General features: G+C 48.7%; 1 protein-coding gene across 4 annotated transcripts in view; it reads left to right on the top strand.

Moving 5' to 3' along the window:
* Positions 1-24403, top strand: part of Mad1l1 (mitotic arrest deficient 1 like 1) — a 348970-nt gene that overhangs the window by 211281 nt on the left and 113286 nt on the right. For all 4 annotated transcript variants that reach the window (XM_013070590.3, XM_021254641.2, XM_004840361.4 and 1 more), the window contains one exon: positions 10994-11082. In XM_013070590.3, the coding sequence (XP_012926044.2) occupies positions 10994-11082 (89 nt within the window). The remainder of the gene's footprint in view (positions 1-10993; positions 11083-24403) is intronic.

The following is a 24403-nucleotide window of genomic DNA, read 5'->3' as shown; positions in this document are numbered from 1 at the left end:
TGCCTTTACAGTTTGGATGCCTTTTATTTCTTGTTCTGGTTGCTCTGACTAGAAATTCAGAGACAAGGCTCTTAGCAGTGGTGAAAGTGGACGTCGTTTTCGGGATTCCTAATCTCGGGAGACCTTTCAGTCTGTCATCATTGAAGCTGATGTTAGCTATGGGTTTTTCATCTGCATCCTTTACCATGTTACAGAAGTTCCTTACTATTCCTACTTTATTGAGTGTATTTGTGTTGAAAGAGAATTGGATTTTGTCAAATGCTTTTTCTGCCCCAACTGTGATTACCCAGTGGGTTTTTTCCTTCACCCTGTTAGTGTGTATTGTATCAATTGATTTTCCTATGCCAAATGTCGCTTGCATGCCTAGTATCAGTCCCACCGGTCATGATGTAGGTTCCTCTCAGTAAGCTGCTGGGTCTCCTTTGCTGGTGTCTTGCAGGTTCCTAGGAACTCGTCCACTTTTTCTAGGTTTTCTAATTGGTTGGTACAGTACACAGTTGCTCCTGTATTCTGTAATACTCTTTCTTTCATTTCTGATTTTAGTAACTTGATTCTTCTTCCTTTTTTCCTTTATCAGTCTTGCTAAAAGTTTGTTCTTTTACTCCTTGAGTCATAGCTGTTGTTTCTTTTCAGAACTGAAAAGCTGTTGTTCCACTGACTTCTCACTGGCATTTTTTCCAACAGCAAATCCACTGCCGTCCTTTGTTGCTAACCTTCTGAATGAAACAAGCCTGTTTCTCTGACAGCTTTTTAAGATCATTTATCACTGATTTTGATTTTATTAAATGTGGCATGTATTTTTCCTCATGTTTCTTAAACATGCGGGTGTGTTGTAGTTGTCATTTGGAAAGGCCTCTAGGTAACCCATCTAGGAGGTCTGAACTTGAGCCACAGTTCACTTCTGTTCTCGTTTTAGGAATGATTTGTCTCTCTCTTTTATTTTGAATAGTTTATACTGCTGTGTCCTCAGGTTGCCTGTGTTTTGTTGTTGTTCTTTAATAACATCTAGCCTGCCATTAAAGTGATCCATGGAATTTCTTCCTTTAGAACCTGCTCCCTCCCCCAGCTGTGTCCTTGCCATTCCCTCCTGGTGGGGCTCTGTGCCTCTACCACCATGTGGCCCTAGACACAGCTTCTCGACATAGGCTGCACCACATCTGGGAACTTGCCCAAGGTGGTGGCTTGGGCATGGATGGGCTCACCTGGCCCATTTGGTGCAGTCATGGAAGGGAAGGTACAGAGTGGGCTGGGAGGATGGGCAGCAGTGCTGTCCTGGTGCCAGGGTCGTGTCGAGGAGATGATCATCACTGGGCCATGGGTAAAGCCACCTTGGGCCCAGACATTCACTCAATCTGCATACCTGGTGTGGGCATAGGGTTGGCCAGGAGACTGGGTTACAGAGGAAGACTGGCAGCCAGGATGCCCAGAACATGTGCCATGCAGGCTGGCCTGGCCACTGAAGGAGAAAGGCCCTTCAGGAAGGCCTGCTTGGGCTTGATTTCTGTGCTCCTGGCCCACTTTGGGCACACCGGAGCTTTTCAGCAAGCCCAGAGGAGTGTACTCTTGCTTTCAATCCTAGGACCTGTGCATCTGGAGGACTGGAAAAACCAGTTCAGTTTACTTGACTGAGCACTTCTTGGTGCCAGGGCCTTGAGGCCTCTGTTGACCAAAACTGGTCACAGTTGGGCTCTTGTCCACCAGGCCTGCTCCCAGGAGCTCCTCCCTGCCCTGTTGTCGCCCCATGAGTGCAGTCTCCTGTCTGTGGCCTGGGGTCTCATGGGCCAGATGGCTTCATGGGCCATCCCTCCCATTTTCCTGCCAGGATAGAGGTGCATATTTGCCTGCAGTAGGCTTGGGAAGTGAGTCTTAGTCTGTGGTCTTTGGAGATGTAATACATAGGTTTTGTCTACCTGTTGGGGCGGGGGGGACACTTGATTGAGGTTGGTGTCCTCGCTGTGTGACAGTCTCGGTTTGCTAAGGTAATTTCACCTGTCTGTAAATATTTTGCTCACCCTGGACTCTGTGGTCTAAAGAATGGGGAATCTTCTAGAAGACATGTCTGGTCTGTGATGGGCCCCCGAGCCTCCTGGCCTCATCCTCTGCCCCGTCCTCTTGTCCCCGCCGCCCTCCTACGGCCTTGCCCCTCAGCTTCTCCCCCACCCACTCCTGGGGTATCTGTGGTAGTGGTGAGGTGCGGGGGTCACTCGCTGTGGCTCATGGGCTTTACTTGCTGTCAGCCACAGGTCAGGGTCTTAGTACTTATCAGGAGCAGACCCCCTGCTTGCCTCCTGGTTTGCTCTTTCTGGGGCCCCCAGATTTCCCACATTTCCAGGGTGTGGGTACCTCCCTGCTCTACCCACACTGCTCTGTCTGCATGGGGCCCTTTTACCTCCTGAAAATCTCCCTCCTCAGCCTGTCCCTTGCTCCGTGCCTCTTCTCACCACCTCTCCACCGTGGCCCTGGCCCTTGGGGTAGTCATCGTGGGTGGCCCTGCCTTGCTCAGCCTCCTCAGCTGCCCAGTCCCCTCTTGAGGCTCAGGCCCTGGCAGAGGTTGGTGGCTGGACCAACTTGGAGATCTCAGGTGGACGGGGGACCTCTGAGTGGCTGTGGTGTAGCTGGAGAAGAAGGGACTTTTTGTGGCTCAGCCTGTGGGGACAGTGTAGGTTTTGCTCCTGAGGGTCACTTGAAGCAAGAAAGCCTCACACTTGTGTTTTTTGGTTTGTTGCCTTGATGACTTCACTCGCTACATGTGACCTGGCCTGCCAGGTGCTCTCAGCCCTGTTCTCTCCAGAGCCCCCTCAACAGCTCACAAGCTGCAGTGTCCTCTTCTTTGCCTGGCTGTGCTTGTGGTTTTAGAAACAGCGAGGTGCAGTAATGATCTAAGCGTGAGGTGACAGGGATGGAAGGACAGTGATTTGTAGTCACAGACTGCACGTTCAGGATGCAAACCCGTGGGCAGGGGGACACGAGCACTGCAGTGACAGGACCTTGTGTCCTGTGGACTCGCCATCCTGGCTGCTCCTGTGATGTGGGTCTCTGCTGCAATGAGTGGTGCTGGCTGCATTCTGGGCATACAGGGTCTTTGCTCGGTGGCACCACAGGAGTCACTCCGGAGAACGTGTTGTGCTTACCAAACACGCTTTGTGCTTTTACCAACGGCACTGGTTTCTGGAGCTCAGTGCCAATGATTATAAATAGCGTGGGCACCAGTGTGAGTGTTGGCAGGACACTCAGGAGTGGTGCAGAGGGTGCGACAGGCCTTCCTCTGCAGGCATGTCCAGTGCATTGTGGATGTCACCTTCCCACTGAGAAGTGCAACCAGTGCCCATGCCCCTCACTGCTGACAACCGAAAGGTGTCCCTAAGGGTGAGGGACTGCCACCTCCTCTAGAGCCCTGGTCCTGGCTGTTTTTAACTCCACTCTTCAGCAAGAAGCTTGCTGTGGAGGACTCTGTGGCAGACCTGCAGCCAGGCTGGGTCGTGGGTGGCTGGGGCAGGGCCAGTGGAAGGAGGATGCTTTGGGAGCCTAGATCCCCCTGAGTACAGGGCTACCCGGTGGTGCCTTGGGGCTGGGGTACCTAGGGCCAGTGGCAGGCAGGCGGGGAGAGGTCATGTTTCCCCTGCCTCATGGATCCTTTGGTTGCCCCCTCAGGCCCTTCGCAGGCTGCTTGAGGCACAGAGGAGGTCCCATGTCTCCACAGCCAGAGGAAGGAGGTGGTACCTCGGGTGGGAGTGCCTCTTGCGCCATTTCTTGGTGGAAGGCTAAAGGCTGTGGACAGCTGAGGGATTGCAGGGATAGGGCAGTGAGGGACTGATGTGGACACTCTCCCCTCTGGGCTGATGGGGAGCCCCCTCCTTTTGGCCTGGTGTCCTTCTGTGGGATGTGGGGTTGGGAAGGAGGGCTGCAGCGACAGGAAGCAGGCCTAGCAACTGCTCCGGTGGTTCTCATAGGCTGTGCTCTGCAGCATTTTGGCCTTCGCCCCTACTGCCATGTTTCCTCATCTGCTCTGTCATGGTTCCTCTGGGGGTCAGGCATGAGCAGACTGCAACCCACAGGCTAGATCAGCCCGTGCCGTATCCTGTGAACAGTTTTGTGTTCGTTCACTGCTGCCAGAGCTGCTGCACAGTGCATGGCAGGGGCTGTGAGGCCTGCAGAGGGGACCCGCCCTTGCCTAGCAGACTTGGAGGGTGCCTTGCTTCATCCTATTGTTGGAGGTGGGAGCAACCCAGAGGAGACAAGGGCCCTACTTACTGGTGGCCCTCCCCACAGCATTGTCAGAGCCCTAGGAAGAGGCCAATATCCACAGAAGAGGTAAGCCCTCATCCCACTGGGGATGCCAGAGCAGAACAGCGAGGTCACCAGTGTTCACACCCAGCTGGCATCTGCCCTGTGCCAGCCAGGGCCAATTTGGGTGGAGAGGCGGGACTGGCTCCCAGGAGCTCACTCTTTCAGAACCTTGTGTCAAGGGCCACACCATTGTGTGTGGTGTCAGCAGGGAGGTGCGGAGCCTCTATGCTGGTGCTGACTCGGTGCTTCACTGCAGGTGCACAGATGGTTGAAAGCAAAGGATTGGTGGTGTCCTGCCCTTTATTAGATTCTGCCCTGATTCTTTCTGTAAATGCAGCTTTCAAAATCTTCACTTACTATTTGAGTAAACAACACACGTACGTAGTACAAAGTGAAGAGAGAGGTGAAACATGTTAAAAATAAGTTGTCCTCCCGAAGGTCCCAGCTCGTCCTGGAAGCAGCGGCATGGTCCTCTCTGGGTATTCTGGCAGCTGATTTGCTTGCTGGTCTGTAGGATGTGACTTCTGTCCTCCTCCAGGAGGCCTGTGGGGTGTCTGTTAGGACCTCTGTCAAGAAGCAGAGAAACAGGCTCAGAGAGCCTTATGTAGTGGGCACCCAGGCAAGTGGTAGGGTTGGGTATTTGTGACCCTGTGCTGTTTCTGTCACCCTCAGACCACAGCCCAACTAAATTTACTGGCCCCCTCCTCAGGGACAGGTATGTTCTTTGCACACCCTCCGACCAGGCCTGTGAGTGATGCCCACACTGCCTATGTGGCCGGTGCAAGAAGGGGCCCTGTTGGTGGAGGGTTAGCTGCAAGCTCTGGCTCTCCAGTCGTGGCCACCTCTGTCTTCTCTCCTGCAGACCACTGACCTGGGACAGATTCCTGTTCCCAAGTCACAGCCTGCTAAGGGACACGCTGCTGCCAGGCCTGCTGGCTCCCCCAGGACTGGCTGCCAGCCCTTTTCCCTGTGTGCTTGATTCGTTTGGAGCAGGCACTGCTGGTAATTATGCCTCTTAATCTAGGAGAGTGAGCCAGAGAAAGAATATCAATTTGTGTATTAGCCTCAGAAATTGGAACTGGGTGATGCGAACCCTCTCTCTAGGAGATTAAATTTGAACAGAACAGGAGATATTCAGGATAAGGTTGAAAAATCGCCCTTTGGTGATAGCCCGCAGTGAAGCCCACCCCTTGTGCACAGCCCCCAGGGCACCTTGTCCATGCTCACCTGGTGGGCAGGTGTGTAGGGCCCACTGTGCTCAGTTGCAGAGAAAGTTGTTTTCTTTGGACCCCTTTGTGTGGGGAGGTGAGTTTTAGAAGGGCTTTGTGGCTTTGCAGTAGTTGGCAGGGTCTCTCGGAAGACACAATCCAATTAGTCCTTGTGTTCTCTTTGTTTTAGGCTGACTCTAAACACTGGGTTTTCTTAGTGAAGTATGAAATAGGTGGTTGCAGGCTGCAATATTAATGCATTTCCAATTTTCTCTTCCCTTCTTCCTGGGCACACTAATAGCAGCGTGGATTAGCTCACGTTGGCTGGAAGGTAGCTTATAATGGATGCTCCTCCTTCTGGCACAGTGGCAGGGCCAGGCTCCTGCACAGTGAGGACAGGTCCCCTGGGGCTGACCAGCCTCACTCACACTTGACCGGGGTCTGTAGGCCAGTTCTGCACAAGTTGATACCTGGGGGCCAGGTGGGATTATCCCCTCTTGCAGATGAGGAATGGAGATGCCATCTGCATATGAGTGACCACAGGACTATGTGTGTACTCCATGCCCAGGAATGGGTGCCCAGCCGCATGTTAGATGGTGGCTAATAGGTAATTTCCCTCCCCACTCCCCTTGGGAAACTCCCTTCAGCTTTTGCTGAATCCCAGTGAGAAAGGGGCAAGGGGGGAGGGGTCATAGGGCTGACTCGGGCCTTCCATGGAGTGGCCATGGCTGTGGCCAGCAGATTTCCATGACCCAGGGCCTGCAATTAGTGCTGAGAACCATTTAGCAGGTCGCCCAGCAGGCTCACTCAGGTCTCATCTCCAGCACCCTGCCTAGGCTTTCTTCCCTTAAAAATTGATAGGTTTAAATCGTGTCTTAAATGGAGTGATTGGGAGGTAAACAAATCCTGGGTCTTGTGCAGTCTTAGCTTCCTGTGTGTGTCCTCTTCCCATGAGAGCTACTCAGTGCCTGGCTCCCATCAAAGGTGGCATCCCTGGGCACCCAGAAGCTGGGTAGGAGGTGGCTGTAGAGGGAGTATTAACCCACAGATGTGTGATGATGGCTGTGTGCTGCATTGTGGGGCTGGGGACAAGGTGTGAGCCAGCACTGCCTAGCAGAGCAAGGTGAAGGCAGATCGGCAGGGACTGGCCCAGTGGGTAGGCCAGTGGCATGGCAGGTGGCTGCCATGGTGGGGCAGGGAGTGCATCGGCACAGGCTAGAGGAAAGGACTGGCCTTGTGAGAATAAAATTGAGGGTTTGTTCCTTGTGAGTCTAAGGTTACAAATAAGGGTTTGGCGTTTGCTTTGAATATTGTTGCAGAGATAAGCACTTCCCACTTCTTTCCTGGAAATCATCCAGAAATACCAACCAGAGTGAAAAACAAAATGGCACACTTTTGTTTTGGCAAAACTGTAATAGAGCTAAACCCAAGCCCCAAGCAAGAGGCAAGGGGCCCATAGCAGAGGAGGAGTGTGCAATATGCAGTCTGCAGAGCCACAGCAAAGAGCTCCGAGAGGGAACCAGCCTCATGAAACCTATCTTAAGGGGGAGAGGAGCTTCATGAGTTGTGGTCCTGAGCCCCCAGTTTGCAGCTTTGGGGTGAGGACATGGAGGAGTGTGTGTGAGGGAGCCCATGCATATCTGTGCTTGAAGCAGGAAGGACAGCTGTCACAATGAGGAGAGAGCTTCTCACTCAGAGGGAAGTAGTGGCTCTGATTGAACTTGCCACAGAGCTGCCAGATTGAGTCAGAGGAAAGAAAACAGCTCTGTCTATCCCCAGTGCAGCTTCAAATGCAAAGCTGGATCTGATAAAAGTCACTTTCGGTGATGAACAATGAATATGAGACGAAAGGAGAGAAATAGGAAAAACAGAATAGAAAAGCTCATGGAAAAAGTTGACCTCAAGTAGATGAAGATGTATCCACATGCTTTGTCAAGAAATGGAGGTTGGCAATCCTGCCAATTCCGAAGCTGAAGTAAAATGTGGTGCCCAGACAGGAGAAGGTGCAGGCGAGACTGGGGTGTCCTCAGGCAGGGGAGGGGGCAAGAATGAGAAGGAAGGTGGATGAGAGGAGCACACGGCAAAGGGGTGATTGCAGAACCCGGAAACAGCCAACTGCAAGAACATTGCCTATTTAATTGGAAATGTAAGTGAAGGTGGAAGATAGAAAAGAAACACTAACAATGTAAATATTATGGGTGCTGGTGGATTTGTATATTTAATGAAAAGTGTTGAGATAGAGGATGAAGGGACAAAATGAGTTTCTCATCATCAGTAGCTAAAGATGAAAACATACCCTGTTGGGGTAGCATCAAGTAGTAGTAAGAGTGTATAACTGTGTATTAGGCTTCTCCACAGGAACACGAACCAATAGGATCTGTCTGTCTAAAAAGATGGACCCTAAGGGATGGGCTCATCTGATAATGGAGTCCAAGGGTCCCGCAGCTGGGATGATCATGTAATTGTGGGGCCCAGGAGCTCCACAGTCTGTATCTGCCAGTTGGAGACCTAGAAGAGCCAGTGATGCAGTTCCACTGCAGGCTGACAGCCTGAGGTGCAGGGAAGCCAATGGTGGGAATCCCAGCCTGAGGCAGGAGAAGGTGAGCTCTGAGATGTCCCAGCGGGAGCAGTGAGGAGGGAAGGAAGAATCCCTCCACCCAAGATCTTTGTTCTCTTCAGCCCTAGCAGGCTGGGTGCTGCTGACCACACTGGAGAGGGCAGTCTCCTGAGTCCCCCGATTCTAATGTGGATCCACCCCACATTCACCTCACAGACACGCAGATACGGTGTTCATGTGGGCACTTCTGGCCCAGTCCAGTGGACACGTGGAATATAAAAATAAGCCTTGAGGAGAGTGAAATATTTGACTAGATACTCAATAGGACAGCGATTGATACAACTTAACACAAGAAAGTATGGACATAATACAAAGATAACTTACAAAAGCAACCAGTACAAAAAGTATGCACTGTTGTTAAAGCTATAAAAAACACAAGAACCTAATCCAATAGAAGTAAATACAGATCAAATTATAAATGGGCTAAACTCCCCCACTAAAAGGTAAAGACTTTCTGGGAAAGTTGGAATTTGTGTCCCCAGAGCCCACCCGGCAGTCATAAACACAGAAGCAGGAGCCATTGTGCTGGTTGCAGTCAGATCTGAGTTTGTGCCTCAGTGCTGTTGGTGCAGATGACTTGTGTGGGAGAGGATAGCACCACCACCCAGGAAGCACAGGAAGCGGAGAGGCTGGGGACAGACAACCTCCCAGGACTGTGATGTGATAAAATTTGAAATCAAGAACATGACTAGAAAAAGAAAAGGCTCCCAGTTCAGAAATTCAAAAACAAACAGGACTGGGGATTTAGCTCAGTGGCTCCACCGCCTGCTTTGCAGGCACAAGGTCCTGAGTTCCATCCCCCGTACCAAAAAACAAAACAAAACAAAAAAAACCCCAGAACATTCTGTCTTAAATTTTGGTTGGAAGAAAGAAAAGCAGATCAAAAGCACATAATATCTGGAAAACAGTTGTAGTGAAAGCACTCATCAGAACCAGCAGAAACATTTTAAGTTCATGGTTTAAATACTGTGGAACAATACACGAACTTACTTCCAGCAGCAAGGGTGAGAGACCAAGTAAAAGAAACCCCAGAAAGACAAGAGTTAGGACTGTGTAAAGGTTAAACAGAGGCTAATTGGGGGGGGGGGGGTAGAAATAATAAGTGATTCCACATGGCTGTTGTTTGAAATGAAGACAGTAAAACAATGAATTATTCACAGTTATAGTAAAAAATTAATAGATAGCATCGCCACCCAAAATAAGTAGGATAAATTACCTTGGCATTGTGGCTAGAGCGGGCATGCACAAGAGCCCCTATGGGCTAAGGACTCTGTACGTGGCTAGGCAGGGCCCCACTGACACCTCTTGTGCACTCGTGCTATGTGTGTTGTGCCCCCAGAGTAAGACAAATGACAAAAAATGAATCTTAAAAGAATATTGTGGGCTGGGGATTTAGCTCAGTGGTGCTGCCACCTGCCTGGCAAGCACAAGGTCCTGAGTTCGATCCCTGGTACAAAAAAAAGAATATTGTTTCCACATGTCTTCTGTCAGAAAGAATTATGAATATCACATCTCCCTTTTAAAAAAAATTTTTTTTGGTACCAGGGATCAAACTCAGGACCTTGCGCTTTCAAGGCACGCATCAGAACCACTGAGCTAAATTCCCGGCCCTCACATCTCCTTTTAAATAAATGCCAACATCCAAAACAGATTGTATTTTCCTAGAAAGTTGTTCATTAGTACTGACTCCAGAAGAGATAGAAATTCTACACAAGCCACTGGGGTAGTGTGAAGTTGTCACAAAGCAGTCATTGCTGCTGTGCCCCTCTTCCCCAGCCGGAGTGCAAGGAGCAGAGTCTCCTTCCGGGAATCCTGCAGGCTGTCAGGATGCAGGTGTCTCTGTGGGCCTAGGAATGATTCAGATTGTGGAGGACAGAGGGAGACCCTCAGGGGTGAGCTTTGTGTCTACACCAATGACTGCAGAGACTGGATAAGTCTGTGTACACATACACAAAACACACACACACCAAAAGAATCATCCTGGTGATGATCAGAGCCAATGTACTAGGAATAAAAACCAGCAGCACCTTAAAATAGACCATTCTGTTCTGTCCCATGCTGCTCTAACCGTACCTGAGACTGGGTGATTTCTAATGAACAGAAAGTTATTTGGCTCACAGTTCTGGAGCCTAAAAAGTCCAAGGTCGAAGGCCTGCATCTGACAAGGAAGTCACAAGGTGGTGGCACGTGTGGGCTGGCTTAGGAGGTGCCAGAGCCTGGCCTGGGGCTGTGACACTGACCTGTAGTCCCTGGTGAAGCTTCAGTAGTCCTTCCAGCCCCCTGGCCTTGGGGGTCACTGGGTTCTTAGCTAGTCTGCACCTGGTTGGAGGAAGGGCTCTCTGGACACCCAGGAGCCTGGGTTGGCCTGGGTATCTGCTGGCACCCGGGCAGCCCCTGGCCAGTGGCCTGCTCTCTCTGTAGCCTGTGTCTGTCTAGCTCCCAGGTGTGCCAGAGCAGCTGCTGTCCACCTTCCAGGCAAGGCAGGTGGCTCAGGCCATTCTATGGAGGAATCTGAACTAGTGAAATAAATAAAATACTGTGATTGCTCAGTCAAAGGCGTGGTAAATTTAGAACATTCTTTCCAGCTGCTTTGTCCCTCTTTGTCCCAGAGATTTTGTTATTTCCCCTCAGCACTCCCAAAATGGCTGTCTCTGTGGCTAATCTGCAGGCAGAAGTGGTGAGGAGGAGAAAGGGCTGTTTGTACAACTTAGTGTGCCTTTGGCCCAGTGGCTTCAGGTCCTGGGGTTCCCAGGAAAATAGTTGGTCTGCCCCCGGTGCCCAGCACAGGTCGGGGTCCTGTCATTGGGACTCATGGGGCCACACACTCTTGGCAGTCCTGAGCAGCCCCACACTGCTGACCATTTGCTCTGTTTTCTCACAGCTGGAGATGGAGCTAAAAATACTGAAGTCTCAGCCGCACTCTTCTGAGCCAAGCTTCCCGTTCTGCAGAGAGGAGGTGGACACGCTCAGGTTGGTCCCTTGCTCGGGGCTGCCAGCCGCCCCTGTGCCATTCCCCCACAGCTGGAGTCTGCGTGATCCCCTGTCTCTGCTCCTCCTGGGAGCGTCCATATCTCTGTCTCATTCAGTCCACTTCGGTTCCTCTCTGCAGAGACTGGTCTCTACTGGGCCGGATCTTTCTAGTGTCCCTTCCATTGCCAGCACTGATAGCCAGGCCCTGAGCAGCTCTGTGCTCAGGAGCAATCAGGTGCTTCTGTCAGGGCATCTGGAGGACCACCTCTGCTGCCAACAGAGTGAACCAGCCCATTGTCTGCGTGCCAGCTCCAGGGACAGCATAGGGACCACAGGCAGTGGTGTGTTGAGGTACCCAGACTAACATTTTTCAGAGAATGAGTCACAGAAGCAGCAGCTGGACCAGACATGCTTCACATATGTCCGCTGGGACCCTCAGTCCACATTTTAAGAGGAGCTGAAGATGCTGTGAGCTGTGGTTCTTTCCAGAGCTTCTTGTTTCCTTTTTCTCCATAGCCAAATTGAGGTCCTTGAGGAAGACCTCATGGAGGCAGAAGTGCAGGCAGGGCTCTGAGCAGCCCCTCCTACCTCTTCGGGCCATGTTGGCCCTGAAGTTTCAATATCTAATTGAAACTTAGATAATAACTTAATCCATGGTGGGCGTTGGCAGCATCCTGGCATCACTGGTGGGAGAGACAGCTTAGGATGAAGAGTGAGTATGGCAGAGCGGCTGCCTGCATCTCCCCTTGATCATCTGCCATGGGCCAGGCACTGGACATCCTGGGCTTCCCATGGTGGAGCTGCTTCTGGTGGGTGAGAGGAAATGGGCCTGGAGACCCTCGAAGCCCCGGTAGGTGCTTAGTGGCCCATTGATGAGGTGGTATGGAATGAGGGAGCAGCCCTCCCTGGACAAGGCGGCTGAGTTCCCAGCAGAACAGGGCAATCCTGGACGTGTTGCTGGAATGGCCTCAGCTGGGTCTATCTCTCTCTGGGCTCTATTTCCAAGCAGTGAGGGCTGGAGGACTCCTGCTCTGTAGGGTTGCTAGGATAAAACCAAGGAAAGGTGTGTGATGCCTCCACTCCAGCTGGAGCAGAGATGCTGGGTGAACATCAGCTATGGTCCCTTCCAGAGCTAAAGTCTTCCCCTCATTTCCAAGGCATTTCTCATACACGCACCAGCACCTCATAAATACCTCTTCGGGGTTACACAGGGTTTCGGGTTGTTTACATTAGTCCCAGCATGTGTTCACCCTGACGCATGTACCATGGGCACTGTTGGGCTCTGCGCTGGAGTGATGGAATGGTGAGCAGAGACACACGCTCTGTCTTCATCAATTTTACAGTTTAATGGGGACTTGGGGGCGTCATTCACAGGGAACTATGACTCTAAATATGAGTGAGAGGAACACGGGAGCTCTGAGAGCAGTGTCTGGGGGCAAGGATCCCCCTGAGCATGCACCTCCATGCCACCGTGGGTTAGCCAGTGGGTGCAAGAGGAGAGGCCACTGCAACAGCAGGAAGCTGGCTCAGTGGGGGTTTGGCATTTGTCCCACTCCATGGGAACCCATCAGGAGTTTTAAAATAGAGGAGCAACACAATTGGATGTGTTGCATCAAGCATGGGGGCCTGCCAGGCCTGGACAGGGAACTTGGCAAGGGCATGCCACTGTCCCCCAGCCAAGTGCTGGGCAGGCACTTCTGAGCTCAGGGGCTGTTCCTGGGCAGAGAGAGTGGGACATGCCTCACACACCCGCTTACTCATGGAGCAGCTTGTGTGTGATAAAGACCCTCACCATGCAGAGGGGTGGGCTGGGTTCAGGGCAGGAAGTGGTTGAGCAAACTGTGGAGGTATGGCATAGAAGGGACTCTGGGCAGGTTCAGAGCATAAGGCCAAGGATGGCAAGGGCAGCCGTGCTTCAGCCTGTGTCTGCTGCACGAGGAGCCAGGGCCAGCAAGTGCCACCCACAGGGGAGGGCACCCAAAGGCAGGTGGTGGAGTAGAGGGCTGGGCCACTGACAGGTGGAGGAATGGAATGGTGAATGTGTTGCAGGCATGCCGTCAGCTAAAGCTGCAGAGGGGGACATCCCACCCCAGGTCCCAGTGCTCCTCTTAGACAGGGATTCCCTGCTCTCCCAGGCCTCAGTTCCTGTGCCCTCCATTCTGCCCAGGGGGAGTATGGTCTGGCATGTGTGGGGTTTGGGCAGAATGACACACTTCTGGTTCATTTATTTTCAAGACTGTGAAAGGGCCTTACCGCTGATGTCTGTCCTACCAAGAGCAGAGCCTCAGCACACTGAGCTGTGGAGGGACAGGCCTTTGTGGCTACTACCGGAATGTGGTGAGCGTGTGCCAGAGGCTCTGCTGAGATGAGGCAGCCACCCCGTCTCGGCCAGCTCTTTGTCCTCCAGCTGGAGACCTGAGGTGGTGTGGGCCCTCGCAGGTACCGTCATCCCATACTGCTGTGGGCTTGGAGTGTGTGGCAGGGACCTTGGGTGAGCAGGGCCTGTGTACCAGGGTTTGCTCCTGTGAAGGACTGGTCTCCCCTCACCCCTCCCTGGTGAGTGTGAAGTGTGCTTCCTGCAGGCCCTTGCTGCAGGGTGGTTTCTGTAGCAGTTGGCTCACAGGAAGACCAAGGGGTCCTCACCCAGGACCATAGTTGGCCACAGAGGAGCTGGTGGTGGTGCTGGGCAGATGAAGGTGGCTCACAGAGTGCACACTTACCTAGATGCATAGCCATGTGTTGTTATGTGTAAGCTGTGTATATCCAGCACATCACAGCATCCTTCCAGCATGGAACAGTGGAAGCCTCAGTGCAGATTTAGGTGGCAGCAGCTGAAGCCCTTCAAGTGGAACAAATCTGGATTCGTTATTTTCTGCTGTCAGATAGCAGCTCTGGCAAATCCTAAATGTTGTCTGTGGATTTAGCAACTAGGTAGACTTTCAGTAATTCCAGCGGCTCACATGTCTGTGCCAATGCCTGTTAGTCACACTTTGGAGCCCGCTCCTTTCCCAGCCACGCCACTCCCTGCTGGGTCCTGTGGATGTGCTGGCCAGGCCCCAGCCCTCATAAGCATAACCAGGCTCTGGGGACACTGGAGATGCTGGTCCACCTTGGCAGACAGCGGGGCACTCTGATCCCCACCTCATGTGCGCTCATGAAGTGGGAAGAGAGTGCCCTGTTGGCTGGAAGCACATACTAGGATTGGGCCCCCAAGCAGCTGGCTGGAAGTGCATTGCCTAGTTTGTTACTGTGCCTTCACCAGGGGTCCTGGCTGGGTCACTTCTCTGGGGAGCCCTCAAGATTACTGTCTTCTTCTCTTCTCTTGGCCTGGTACACTTTTGGATACCCGGGCCTGGTAGGTATGAGCCTGTGCCACCAGTTCCCAGAGTTGAGTTAGGCCAGCACTGGAAGCTCAGCATCACAGTGGGACCTTAACCCCAGCCCCAAGTGGGTAACCTTGCTGTGCCTTGTCTGAGGGCTTATCCCCTGCCCAAGAGCCCTCTGCTTTCTCCCAAGAGAAGGTGCCTCTAGTACTCTGCAGAGACATGGGGTCCCAGTGTGAGACGTGGCTAGGGTGAAGTGATAGTTTTGAAAGAGGTCCTCCACATCCAACTGGTCAGTGGGCAGCCCATCTCCTCCCAGGTCTCCCCCTCCACCTGCAGACCTGGACAGATACAGCCGGCTGGTGAGAGAAAAAGGTGGCCTGTTGTGGACCCCACTTACATGTCCAGGAGGAGCCCTCAAGACTGCCTATCCAGAGCCACCCAGACACAGAGAGGTCTCTGAGAAAAGCTGAATGTAAGGAAGAAGCAGCCCAAGTGCAGGGAAACCTTTGTGATTGTGTCTGTCTGACTGGCTGTGTGCCAGGGAGGAAGATGCCCCTCCACCCTGCCTACACAGGGACACAGTGGTACATGGTCTCTGCCTGCAAGTGTGGTCCCCACCAGAGCCCATGCGACAGGGCTAGAGCCAGCCAGGGTCCTGCTCAGCCGAGGTGGGTGGTGGATGCTGCTCTGACTGTCCTCCACAGTGGGTCAGGTGCCAGAACCTCCAAACACAGCAGAAACAGCTGAGTTGCAACATGGGCAGATCCACACCTGTGCCCAGGATGCCTGCCAGCACTCTCCACAGCTGAAGAGCAGCTAAGATGTGGAACTAACTGAATGTCGCTGTTGGCTGACAGGGCCTCCAAGCATTTGCAGGGACTCTATGCATGGCTCCTCGTGTCCACCTGGGGCATCCACTATGACCAGCCATTTCTTAGATCATAAAACAAACCTTAGCAAAATTAAAGGAATCAGATCATACAGAGTGTATTCTCTGGCCACATTCAACTCAAACTAAAAGTCAATAACAAAAACAGCGAGAAAATCTCCAAACATTTAGAAATTAACAACACGTTTCTGAATTGCTTGTGTGTCAAAGAGGAAGTCACAAAGGAAAAATAAAAACAATTGAACAATAATGAAAATACACATATCAAAACTGTGTCAGACATGGCTAGCCCAGTCCTGAGAGGGATACTTGAAACACTTAACGTTTGCAGTAGAGGACAGGATAGGTCTCTTAACTCACGTGCCCACTTAAAAACCTGAGAAGAGCAAAGGCAGCTCAGAATAAGCAGAAAGAAGGAAATAATAAAGAGTACAAAGTAATGAAACAAAACCAATAGAGGAAATTATTGAAACAAAGAGCTGGTTTTTTGAAATAAATTCCATAAAATTGATAAACTTGCAGCAAAACTGACAAGCATGAGTAGCCACAAGATACAATTCCCTGGTATCAAGAATGAAAATTGGCCCTCACAGTAGGTTCTGCAGTGGCTGAGGGATATTCTGAACACTGAACAGCTTCACACTTCTACATTATTTAGTTAGGAATAGACCAACTCCTCAAAACCCCTAAACCTCCAAAACTTAACCAAGATGAAATAGACTATCTGAACAGTCTTAAACACATCAGAAAACTGAAGTCATAATTAAAATGCTCCCAAGAAAGGTATCTCCAGGCCCATATGGTTTCCCTGGAGAATTCTGCTGAACAGCTACGGAATAATTGACACCAATTTAACACAACCTCTTCTGGAAGATAGGAGGGGTTGCCAGAGTGGAGGATAGGGGGGCGTGTGTCTGTGAGAGGACAGCGCAGCAGCCCCCTGGTGTCACATGAAGCCATGTCTTGGTGATGGGGCTGTGTGTGAGCTGATGAACCTGGTGGTCTGGACCACTCGGTGTTAGGATGCTGCTGTGGACTTTGTTGCCATCCAGGGAGCCAAGTGAGAAGGCGAGGGACTCCTTGTCCTTTCCCGAAGATTCCTGTGAATGATCTTTATTTCCCACATCCTAAATCCACCCCTTTCTCCTTCCCAGAATCACTCCCAGGAACTCATCCCTGAGCTGGGTGGGGTAAAGCCACTTGGCTTGCCACTCCTGGTCAGGGACCCAGCTCTTTGGGGTCATTGCTGCTCACCTACCTCCTTACTTCTTGGCCTCTGAAGTGTTTTGATGGTGTCCCTTTCATTTTCTTTGACTTCAGGTATAGGCCTCAAAGAAGTGAAAAATCTTGCTTCTAAGGCATTTTGAGTGGAGTGCTGCAAATGTATGTGTTCAAGCTGCTGTCTGTAGCTCGTGTCTTTGTTTTTCCACCCGTAAATATTTTTTTTAAAGTGTTTGAAGCCTGTTTACCCATTTTATAACAGGAACATTCTCCGTGCTTTCATGGACCTTCTGTGATTGTTAATGTAGTTTCTCCACCATACAGTTGGTGTGCTCCTGGCTCTGAGTGATTTTGAGCCTCCAGATGGAAAACTTAATCAAGAGCCACCACACTCATCTTTGTGGACCCACAAAGCAAGTGTGGCTCCTGTGCAAGAGAACTTTGTGTCTCTAAAGACTGAGCTCATTTGCTTGTGGGAATCTGGTCACATCCCAGCTTCTGGCCCACTCTGCCTCTGACAGTGATAGCAAGTACTTGCTCTGTGGTTTCAGTGAAAGCTGCTAGGGTTTACTTTGTGCTCACCGCCACCCAGCTGAGCACTGTGTGCTGTCTGCATCCTCACAGCATCTCAAGGAGGTTTCCAAAGGCGCTCACTTTACTAAGGCCAGAGTTCCATGTAGTGGCATCCACTCTAAGGTGTGGTGTAAGGAGCAGTGCCCAGGGTGGGTGGGGGCAGTCCTGTGAACTGTGTGTCATCGTCAGAGTTTTAAAAAATGATAAAAGCAAATAACAGGCTACCTTTCACCATCCTCACATGCATACCATTCTGAAGAATATTGGTCATGAGACTTCATGACCCTCTCCTCCCACTTCAGTACCCTACTACACCCCCATGCACAGCTACATTCTGACAAGTATATGCTGGAGCACATAGTCATCATAATAAGGGTAGTTTGTATCCCAGGAACTTATTTTCTTTTAATTATTCTACAGTAAAATTTCCTGTGGTATACAGTGCTATGAATTTTAATCACCCCATAATCAGGAAACAAAATAATTTCATTACCCTCAACCCTCCTGCTCTCCTTTTCATCTCACCCGATACGCTCCTGCCCCTGCCCACCACCACGCTGCTCCCTGCCCTGTGACCTCTGCTTAGCACAAGGGCCCTGATGTGGGAGTCCCCTGGTCTGTCATCCCTGGAGCCTGGTGCCCTCCAGACCCTACCCTGGGAGTTGTCCCTGCCTGATTCCTGTGACCCTGCAGGAAGTCTTGGGACCAGGAAGCATGGTTCTTCCAACGCCGCTGTTCTTTTCCTAGATCCTGCTGTCTCTGACGTCTCAACATTACGTCTTCCTGTCCCCGAACACAGGTGTCTTTGCCTTATTTGAGTTTGCTTTAATTTCTGCTAACAATGTCTTGCAATTTTTAGGGTGTGCTGTTGTACCCCTGTGGGTAAACTTATTCCTAAATATTTTGTTGTTTTGGGTGCTATTGCAAATGGAATTTTTAAAAATTCCCTTTTCATATTGCTCAGTGCTAGTAACTCACTGAGTTTTTATGTGTTTGTGTCTTGCAACTTTGTTGAATTTATTGTTTTTAAATCTCTCCCCTTTTTATTGGCAAATTCTTTGAGGCGTTTATGTGTCATCTGTGAATAGGAGCAGTGTACCTCTTTTTACAGTTTGGGTGCCTTTTATTTCTGTATTTTGCCTAACTGCTCTGGCTGTGTTGAATAGAAGCAGTGGCAGCAGGCCTTTTTGGTCTTAATCATGATCTTAGGGATAAAGCTTTCAGTCTTTTACTGTTGAGTTGATGTCAGCTATTTTTTTAATGTCTATTGTCACACTGAGGTAGCTCCCTCCTTTTCCTGGTTTGTCGCATCTGTCTATCATGAAGGGTGATGGATTTAGTCAAGTGCTTTTTCTGCTTATGGAGATGAGCAGTGGTTTTCCCACCTTCTGTGAATGTGGGGTATTACTTACAGGTTTCTGGGTGTTGAGACAGCCTTCTATTCCTGGTAATAGTGTAGGACAGTGATGCCAAACCTTTTAGAGACTGAGTGCCCAAGCTGTAGCATAAAATCCACTTATTTATTGCGAAGTGCCAACACTGCAATTAAACCTGAATACTGAGATTTTAGTTTAGAAAAAACAATTGTTATCCAATGCTTGGCTGCTAGGGTGACTTGGCTCTTGTGCCAGCAGAGAGGGCGCCACATACACTGGGACGTGTGCTATAGGTTCGCTGCCACTGGTATAGGGTGCTTTGGTGAGCTCTGGGGACCAAGTGTAGGCACATCAGTGTCCTCGGGTTTGAGTGTGGCTTCCTTGTAAGGTCTTTGGCTTGGGTGTCCACTTAATGCTGGTCTCAGAGTGAAGGAGAAAGGGCTTCCTCCTCCTCAGCTTTTGGAATAGTTTGTTAATTCTTTAGATATTTGTTACCAGTGAAGCCATCTGGTTCTTTTTTCTTCGTTGGGAGATTTTTCATTACTACAGTAGTTTAGTCGCCTTGTTACAGATATATTCCAGTTTTTTATTTCTTCTGTGCTTTGGTAGTTTGTATGTTTCTAGGAATTTAGGTTATCCAATTTGTAGGTACAATTGTTCATGGTTTTCTCTTATCCTTTTTATTTCTGTGAAATCAGTGGTAATGTCTCCTTTTTCATTTTTGAATTTCATAATTTGAGTCTTTTCTCTTCGTTATTAGTCTGGGTAAAGGTTTGTCAGTTTTGTGGATCTTTCGGTTCATCAACTTTTGGTTTTGCTGATTTTCTTTGTTGCTTTTCTGTTCTGTGTTTCATTTGTCTCTAATCCTTGTTGTTTCCTTACTCCTCTCTTTGAGCTTAATATGCCCTTCTTCTTCTGGTTTCTGAAGACATACTATTATTGATTTAAGATTTCTTTTTCATTGTAGGCATTTATAGCTGTATGTATCCCTCTTGCTTTTTCTCTCCAGGTATTTTCTAATTTCCCTTGCAATTTCTTTGACCTAGTAGTTGCTTGAGAGTGTGTTGTTTAATTGCTACCTACTTATGAGCTGCCTGGTTTTCCTTCTGCGATTGAATTCTAATTTCATTTATTGCATTAATTCCATTAAATTAATAAATTTACTTTACTAGAACTTGTTTTTTGGACTGGCATATAGTCCCTCCTGGAAAACATTCCACATGAACTTCAGAAGAATATGTATTCTCACATACATCGTTACAATCTAACTGGTTTATTGGGTTGTTCAATTCTTCTCCCTCCTGGTTGAAGTTCACTTCTTTTTATTTCTTGAAAATATTTTGTTGTGTGTATATTCCAGTTTTATTTGCCAGTAAGAACACTTAAAATCTATTCTCTTTACAGTTTTCAAGTACGTGGTAACATTATTAACTATGGTCACCATGGTGACTATACATCAGTGATGTGCACACAATAGATTTCTTGAACTAGTGAGGCATGGGGGTGATATCTGCAACCCCGGCTACGAAGGACACTGGGGAGGAGGAGCAAGAGTTTGAGGCCCTGTCTCAGAAAACAAAACAAAATAAAACAAAACCAAAAACCTGAAGATACCTTGCTTATTCCTCCTCTGTGGCTGACATTTTGTATCCTTTGACCAATGTCTTCTCATCCCCTTACCCAACCCCTGATAACTGCAATTCTGATTCTGTGAATTCTTTTTTTAGATTCAGTCCACATGTATGTGACCTTGTGTGGTATTTGTCCGTCCCCAGCTTATTTACTTAACATAATGGCCTCTAGGTTCATCCCCAATGTTGCAAATGATAGGGTTTCCTTCTTTTTTAATAGCTGACTAGTATTACTTTGTGTATATGTACCCTGCTTTCTTTACTCATTCATCCATAAGTGAGCACTTTGGTTCTATCCATTTCTTAGCCATTGTAATAGCGCTGCAGTAAACATGGAGCACAGGTGACTCTTTGGTGTCCTTTGGGTTAATATCCAGTATTAGGGTTGTTGGATCATGCAGGAGTTCTATTTTTAGTTTTTTGAGAAGCCTTCGTGCTGTTTCCATCCTGGCTGCTCTGATTTGCATTTACCCACCAACAGTGGTGAAGGATCCCTCTCCTGGTTCTCTGCATCCCTCCAACACTTGTTATCTTTCATCTTTTGGATCACAGTTATTCTTACTATTCTCCCCAGGGGGGAGTGATAGCTCATCCTGTTCGTGATTTGCATTTCTCCAAAGATTCGTGGTATGGGACATTTTCTCTTTACCCACTGGCCTTCTTCTGCAGTCTGCAATGGAAAAACCTCTTTCATTCTTGATATCATTGCTTTCTTTTCTTTTTCTGTTTTCTAGAGGGTTATAATTTAATTGGTCTATTTAAAAAACTAATTTGGGAGTTCTATGATTTTTTTCTGTACTGTTGTTCTCCTTTGCATTTCACTGATTTTTGTTTTTTATTATAACTTTCCTTCAGCTTGATTTGAGTTTTTATTCCCTTTTTTTCTAGTTTCTTAAAGTGGAAGCTTAGGTTATTGACTTCAGATCTTTTTTGTTTTCTAATATAATCATTTGATGCTATAAATTTTTCTGTGAGCATTGCTTTCAGTGCATCCACAAGTTTTGATATGTTGTATTCTGTTAAAAATACTGGCTAATCCTTAAGTCATATATTGTTTTGGTATGTGTAGTTACATTTTAAAATGTTTGGAGCTTTCCTGTTAACTGGCTATTATTGATATCTGGTTGAAGTCCATTATGGTCTGAGTGAATATAGTTCAAATAATTTCAATTCTGTTAGTTTGCTGAGGCTTATTTACTCCCCTGGGAATATGGCCTGCCTTGGAGAATATGTCTGTTGTACTAAGGTGGCGTGTTATATAGGTGCCTGTTGGACCTGGTGGCCAAAGGGCTGTCCAGTGCTGGCTCTGTCTGTCCTTAGTGGTTTTGACTCACAGCTCTTCTTGTGGGTATGTCTCTCCTTCCACTTTTGACATTTTTTTTCTTTTGTGTATTTTTAAGCTCTGCTTTTATGATTGTTTTAAAATTGAGGGTTATCAAATTGTCTTGGTGAATTAACCCTTTTACCTTTCTGTCATGTCCCTCTTTTGAGTAGCAGGTGGCTAATTTCTGCTGGAGTCGTTTTTGTCTCAATAGTATCACTGCTGCACCTGGCTGGCTGGCTCTTCTTTTCTCTACTTTTCTCCTTTTCTGCCTTCGTTTGTCTTCTCCTTTCTTTCCACCCTACCATTCTGGAATCACTTTTGATTTGTAGGAAAGTGCAAAAGCAGCACAGAGTTCCCATAGCCCGACCTGTTTTATCTTGCCCTCACCATCCACGTCACCGGGTGCACTTATTGTTGGTTGGTTACTGTCAGCTAATCTCCAGCCTCCTTTGGGTCTCCCATCTTTCCATTAATGTCTGGTTCCAAGTACACGTATATGTTAGCCATCAGGTCTCCCTGCCCCATGCTCCATGATGAGGTCTCCATCTTTCCTGGTTTCTGCAGATTTGACAGTGCCAGCCAAGTGTCCCTAGTCTGTGTGTGTCTGCTGTGGTTCATGGCTGAGTTTGTGGGTTTTGAACAGAAGATCAGGGAGGTGAAGCCCTGCTCATTGTGCTGCATCAGGGAGCTCATGACATGGCAAGGCAGCACCATGGATGGATGGTGAGTATGGTGGCCTCGTGGAGGTGCTGCTGGTTACCTCCTCTGCAGTGCTGCTCAGCTCCTCTGTGCTGGGGCAAGCCATAGGGCAGGCACAGCTCCAGCCTGGAGGGTGAGTGCTCTGCCTGTCTCATGGACTTCTTACCAGCCTGTGCTCTGTGGATGTTCTCTCACACATTCATTTCTTTGACCAGGTCTTGCAGTAATAACATGCAGCCGGGTTGCCTTTTAGCCTGCCATGGCTACCTCTGCACATGGTTGCTGGTATTTGTTATTTGCTTGCAATCCCTTGCCCCTTGCCTGCAGCTCTCTGCTTGGTTATTTCTGTTGAGCAACTTTGGGTATTCCCTTTTAATGTAGCTCCTTCCTGTCTGTGTTTCAGTTTCACATCTGCACTTGCCCTGGGACTAGGGAGAGCATTCCCTTCCAGTGGATGTCTTACCACTTCTGGTCATCTCCTGTCAGTGCCCTGCATCTGCCCACACTGAAAATCTCAGCAGATGATGATATCATTTTTTTGTCATCAATCATGAAATGTTTTTAGGCCAAGCATGGTGGCGTATGCCTGTGATTGGAGGCTCAAGCAAGAGAATTGTAGATCCTGAGGTGCTACAACTTAGTGAGAGCCTGTCTCAAAATAAAAATAAAATGTGATGAGGGTATAGTTCACCCCTGGGGTCAGTCCCTAGTACACACACACACGCGCATGCATGCACGCACACATACACACACAACAAGTTTTTAAAGAACTCAATAGAAGAATAGTGTGTTCTATCTAACGGGTGGGTAGGGCCTTTTAGGAGTCTGGAATCAGGAGACCAGCCTGTGTGAGGCCCTCAATCCATGTGCTCTCCTGCCAAGCCACGGGGAGCCTTGCCTGCAGCACTGTCCCTTCACTGCCTGATCTTCTGCAGACAATTCTTCTGGTCGGTGTTTCCCAGTGTATGTGATATTGTCATTGTAAGTATTTTCAGCAAGATAACAACTCCGTGTTTTCAGCTGGTTTCTATATACATACATTCACGCACACTTACCTGCTTTGATTGGCTCTCTTCTCAGGAAACAGTCTGGGAAATCTCCCAGTTTAACAGCATCCACAGTATTCCAAAAAGAGGAAATATGTTTCCAGAAACTTAGGCCAGAGCTGATTGCTTTGAACCATTCGAAAACTGAACTTAGGAGTTTGTAAACAAACATATACACACATACAGCCATGCATCACTTGGTGACAGGGTAGGTCTGAGAAGTGTACCATCAGGCTGAAGGTCACCGTGTGAACAGCCTGGGCTGTGCTTCTGCAAACTGAGTCACTCCACTGTTACTGGGTGACACAGTCTGATGGGAACAAGACTGTGCAACTGTTGAGTAAACATAATATCACATGTGAGTGTACTTGTTCATTCACTCTCTTGTTCCTCTTTTTTTGTGAGGTAAAGTTTGCCTGAAAAGGAGGAGAGCAAAAGAAAATACTCTTGTTTTGTTTTGTTTTCCCAGGAATAGACCTTCACACTGCGCCACATCCCTAGCCCTTTCTTTTTTGAGACAGTCTCACTAACTGCATTCAAATTTGCAATTCCCCACCTTAGCTTCCCAGAATGCTGGGACTGCAGGCATGTGCCACCATGGCTAGCTCAAGTACACCCTTTTCAGATGCACACACCAGCATTATTTGGGTCTGTCCTTTTACAGCAAGGATGGATTACAGCGGACAATCTTGATTGATGTGATTCTGCAGATCTATTTGGGAGAAGTGCATTGCTGAAATACTGAGCCTCCCCCCACCTGTGCGCAGGTGTCTCTCTCCACATTCAGCACCATCTCAGCATCCAGCAGCACTCTACAGTTGTCAGCATATGGACATTCTGTGTCCTCATCTTGTTATCTTAGTTTTTATGGTTTTGGATGCTTTTGTAAGTGATATTTTCTAGCTATCTTTGTGGTACTGATTTCTCGTTTATTTCAAATATAGTCAGAACATACTTAGAATTATTCAATTTCATTTGGACTATTGAGCCTTCTTTTACTGCTTAGCATACATCTGTCTTGGAAAATATTCCGAGAACACTGAGAAGAAAGTGTAGTCTGCTGTCACAGAGTGATCAAAGACATCATTTAGGTTAGGTTGGTTGACGGTGTCGAGAAGTCTGCCTGTCCCTGGTTTTGGCTGGTGGTTCCATCCTTTATCGAGAGGGCGAGGATGAGGTGATTGTGACTGTAGACTTGCTTTCCCCATTGTCCTGTCTGTTTTGCTTTGTTTCTTT

The sequence above is a fragment of the Heterocephalus glaber genome, unplaced genomic scaffold, assembly GCF_053883595.1.
Source record: "Heterocephalus glaber isolate CG9 unplaced genomic scaffold, H.glaber_assembly_v1.0 deba00001610, whole genome shotgun sequence".
Classification (NCBI taxonomy): Eukaryota; Metazoa; Chordata; class Mammalia; order Rodentia; family Bathyergidae; genus Heterocephalus; species Heterocephalus glaber.
Note: the sequence above shows the minus strand (reverse complement) of the source record. Positions and strands in the feature narration are given on the sequence as shown.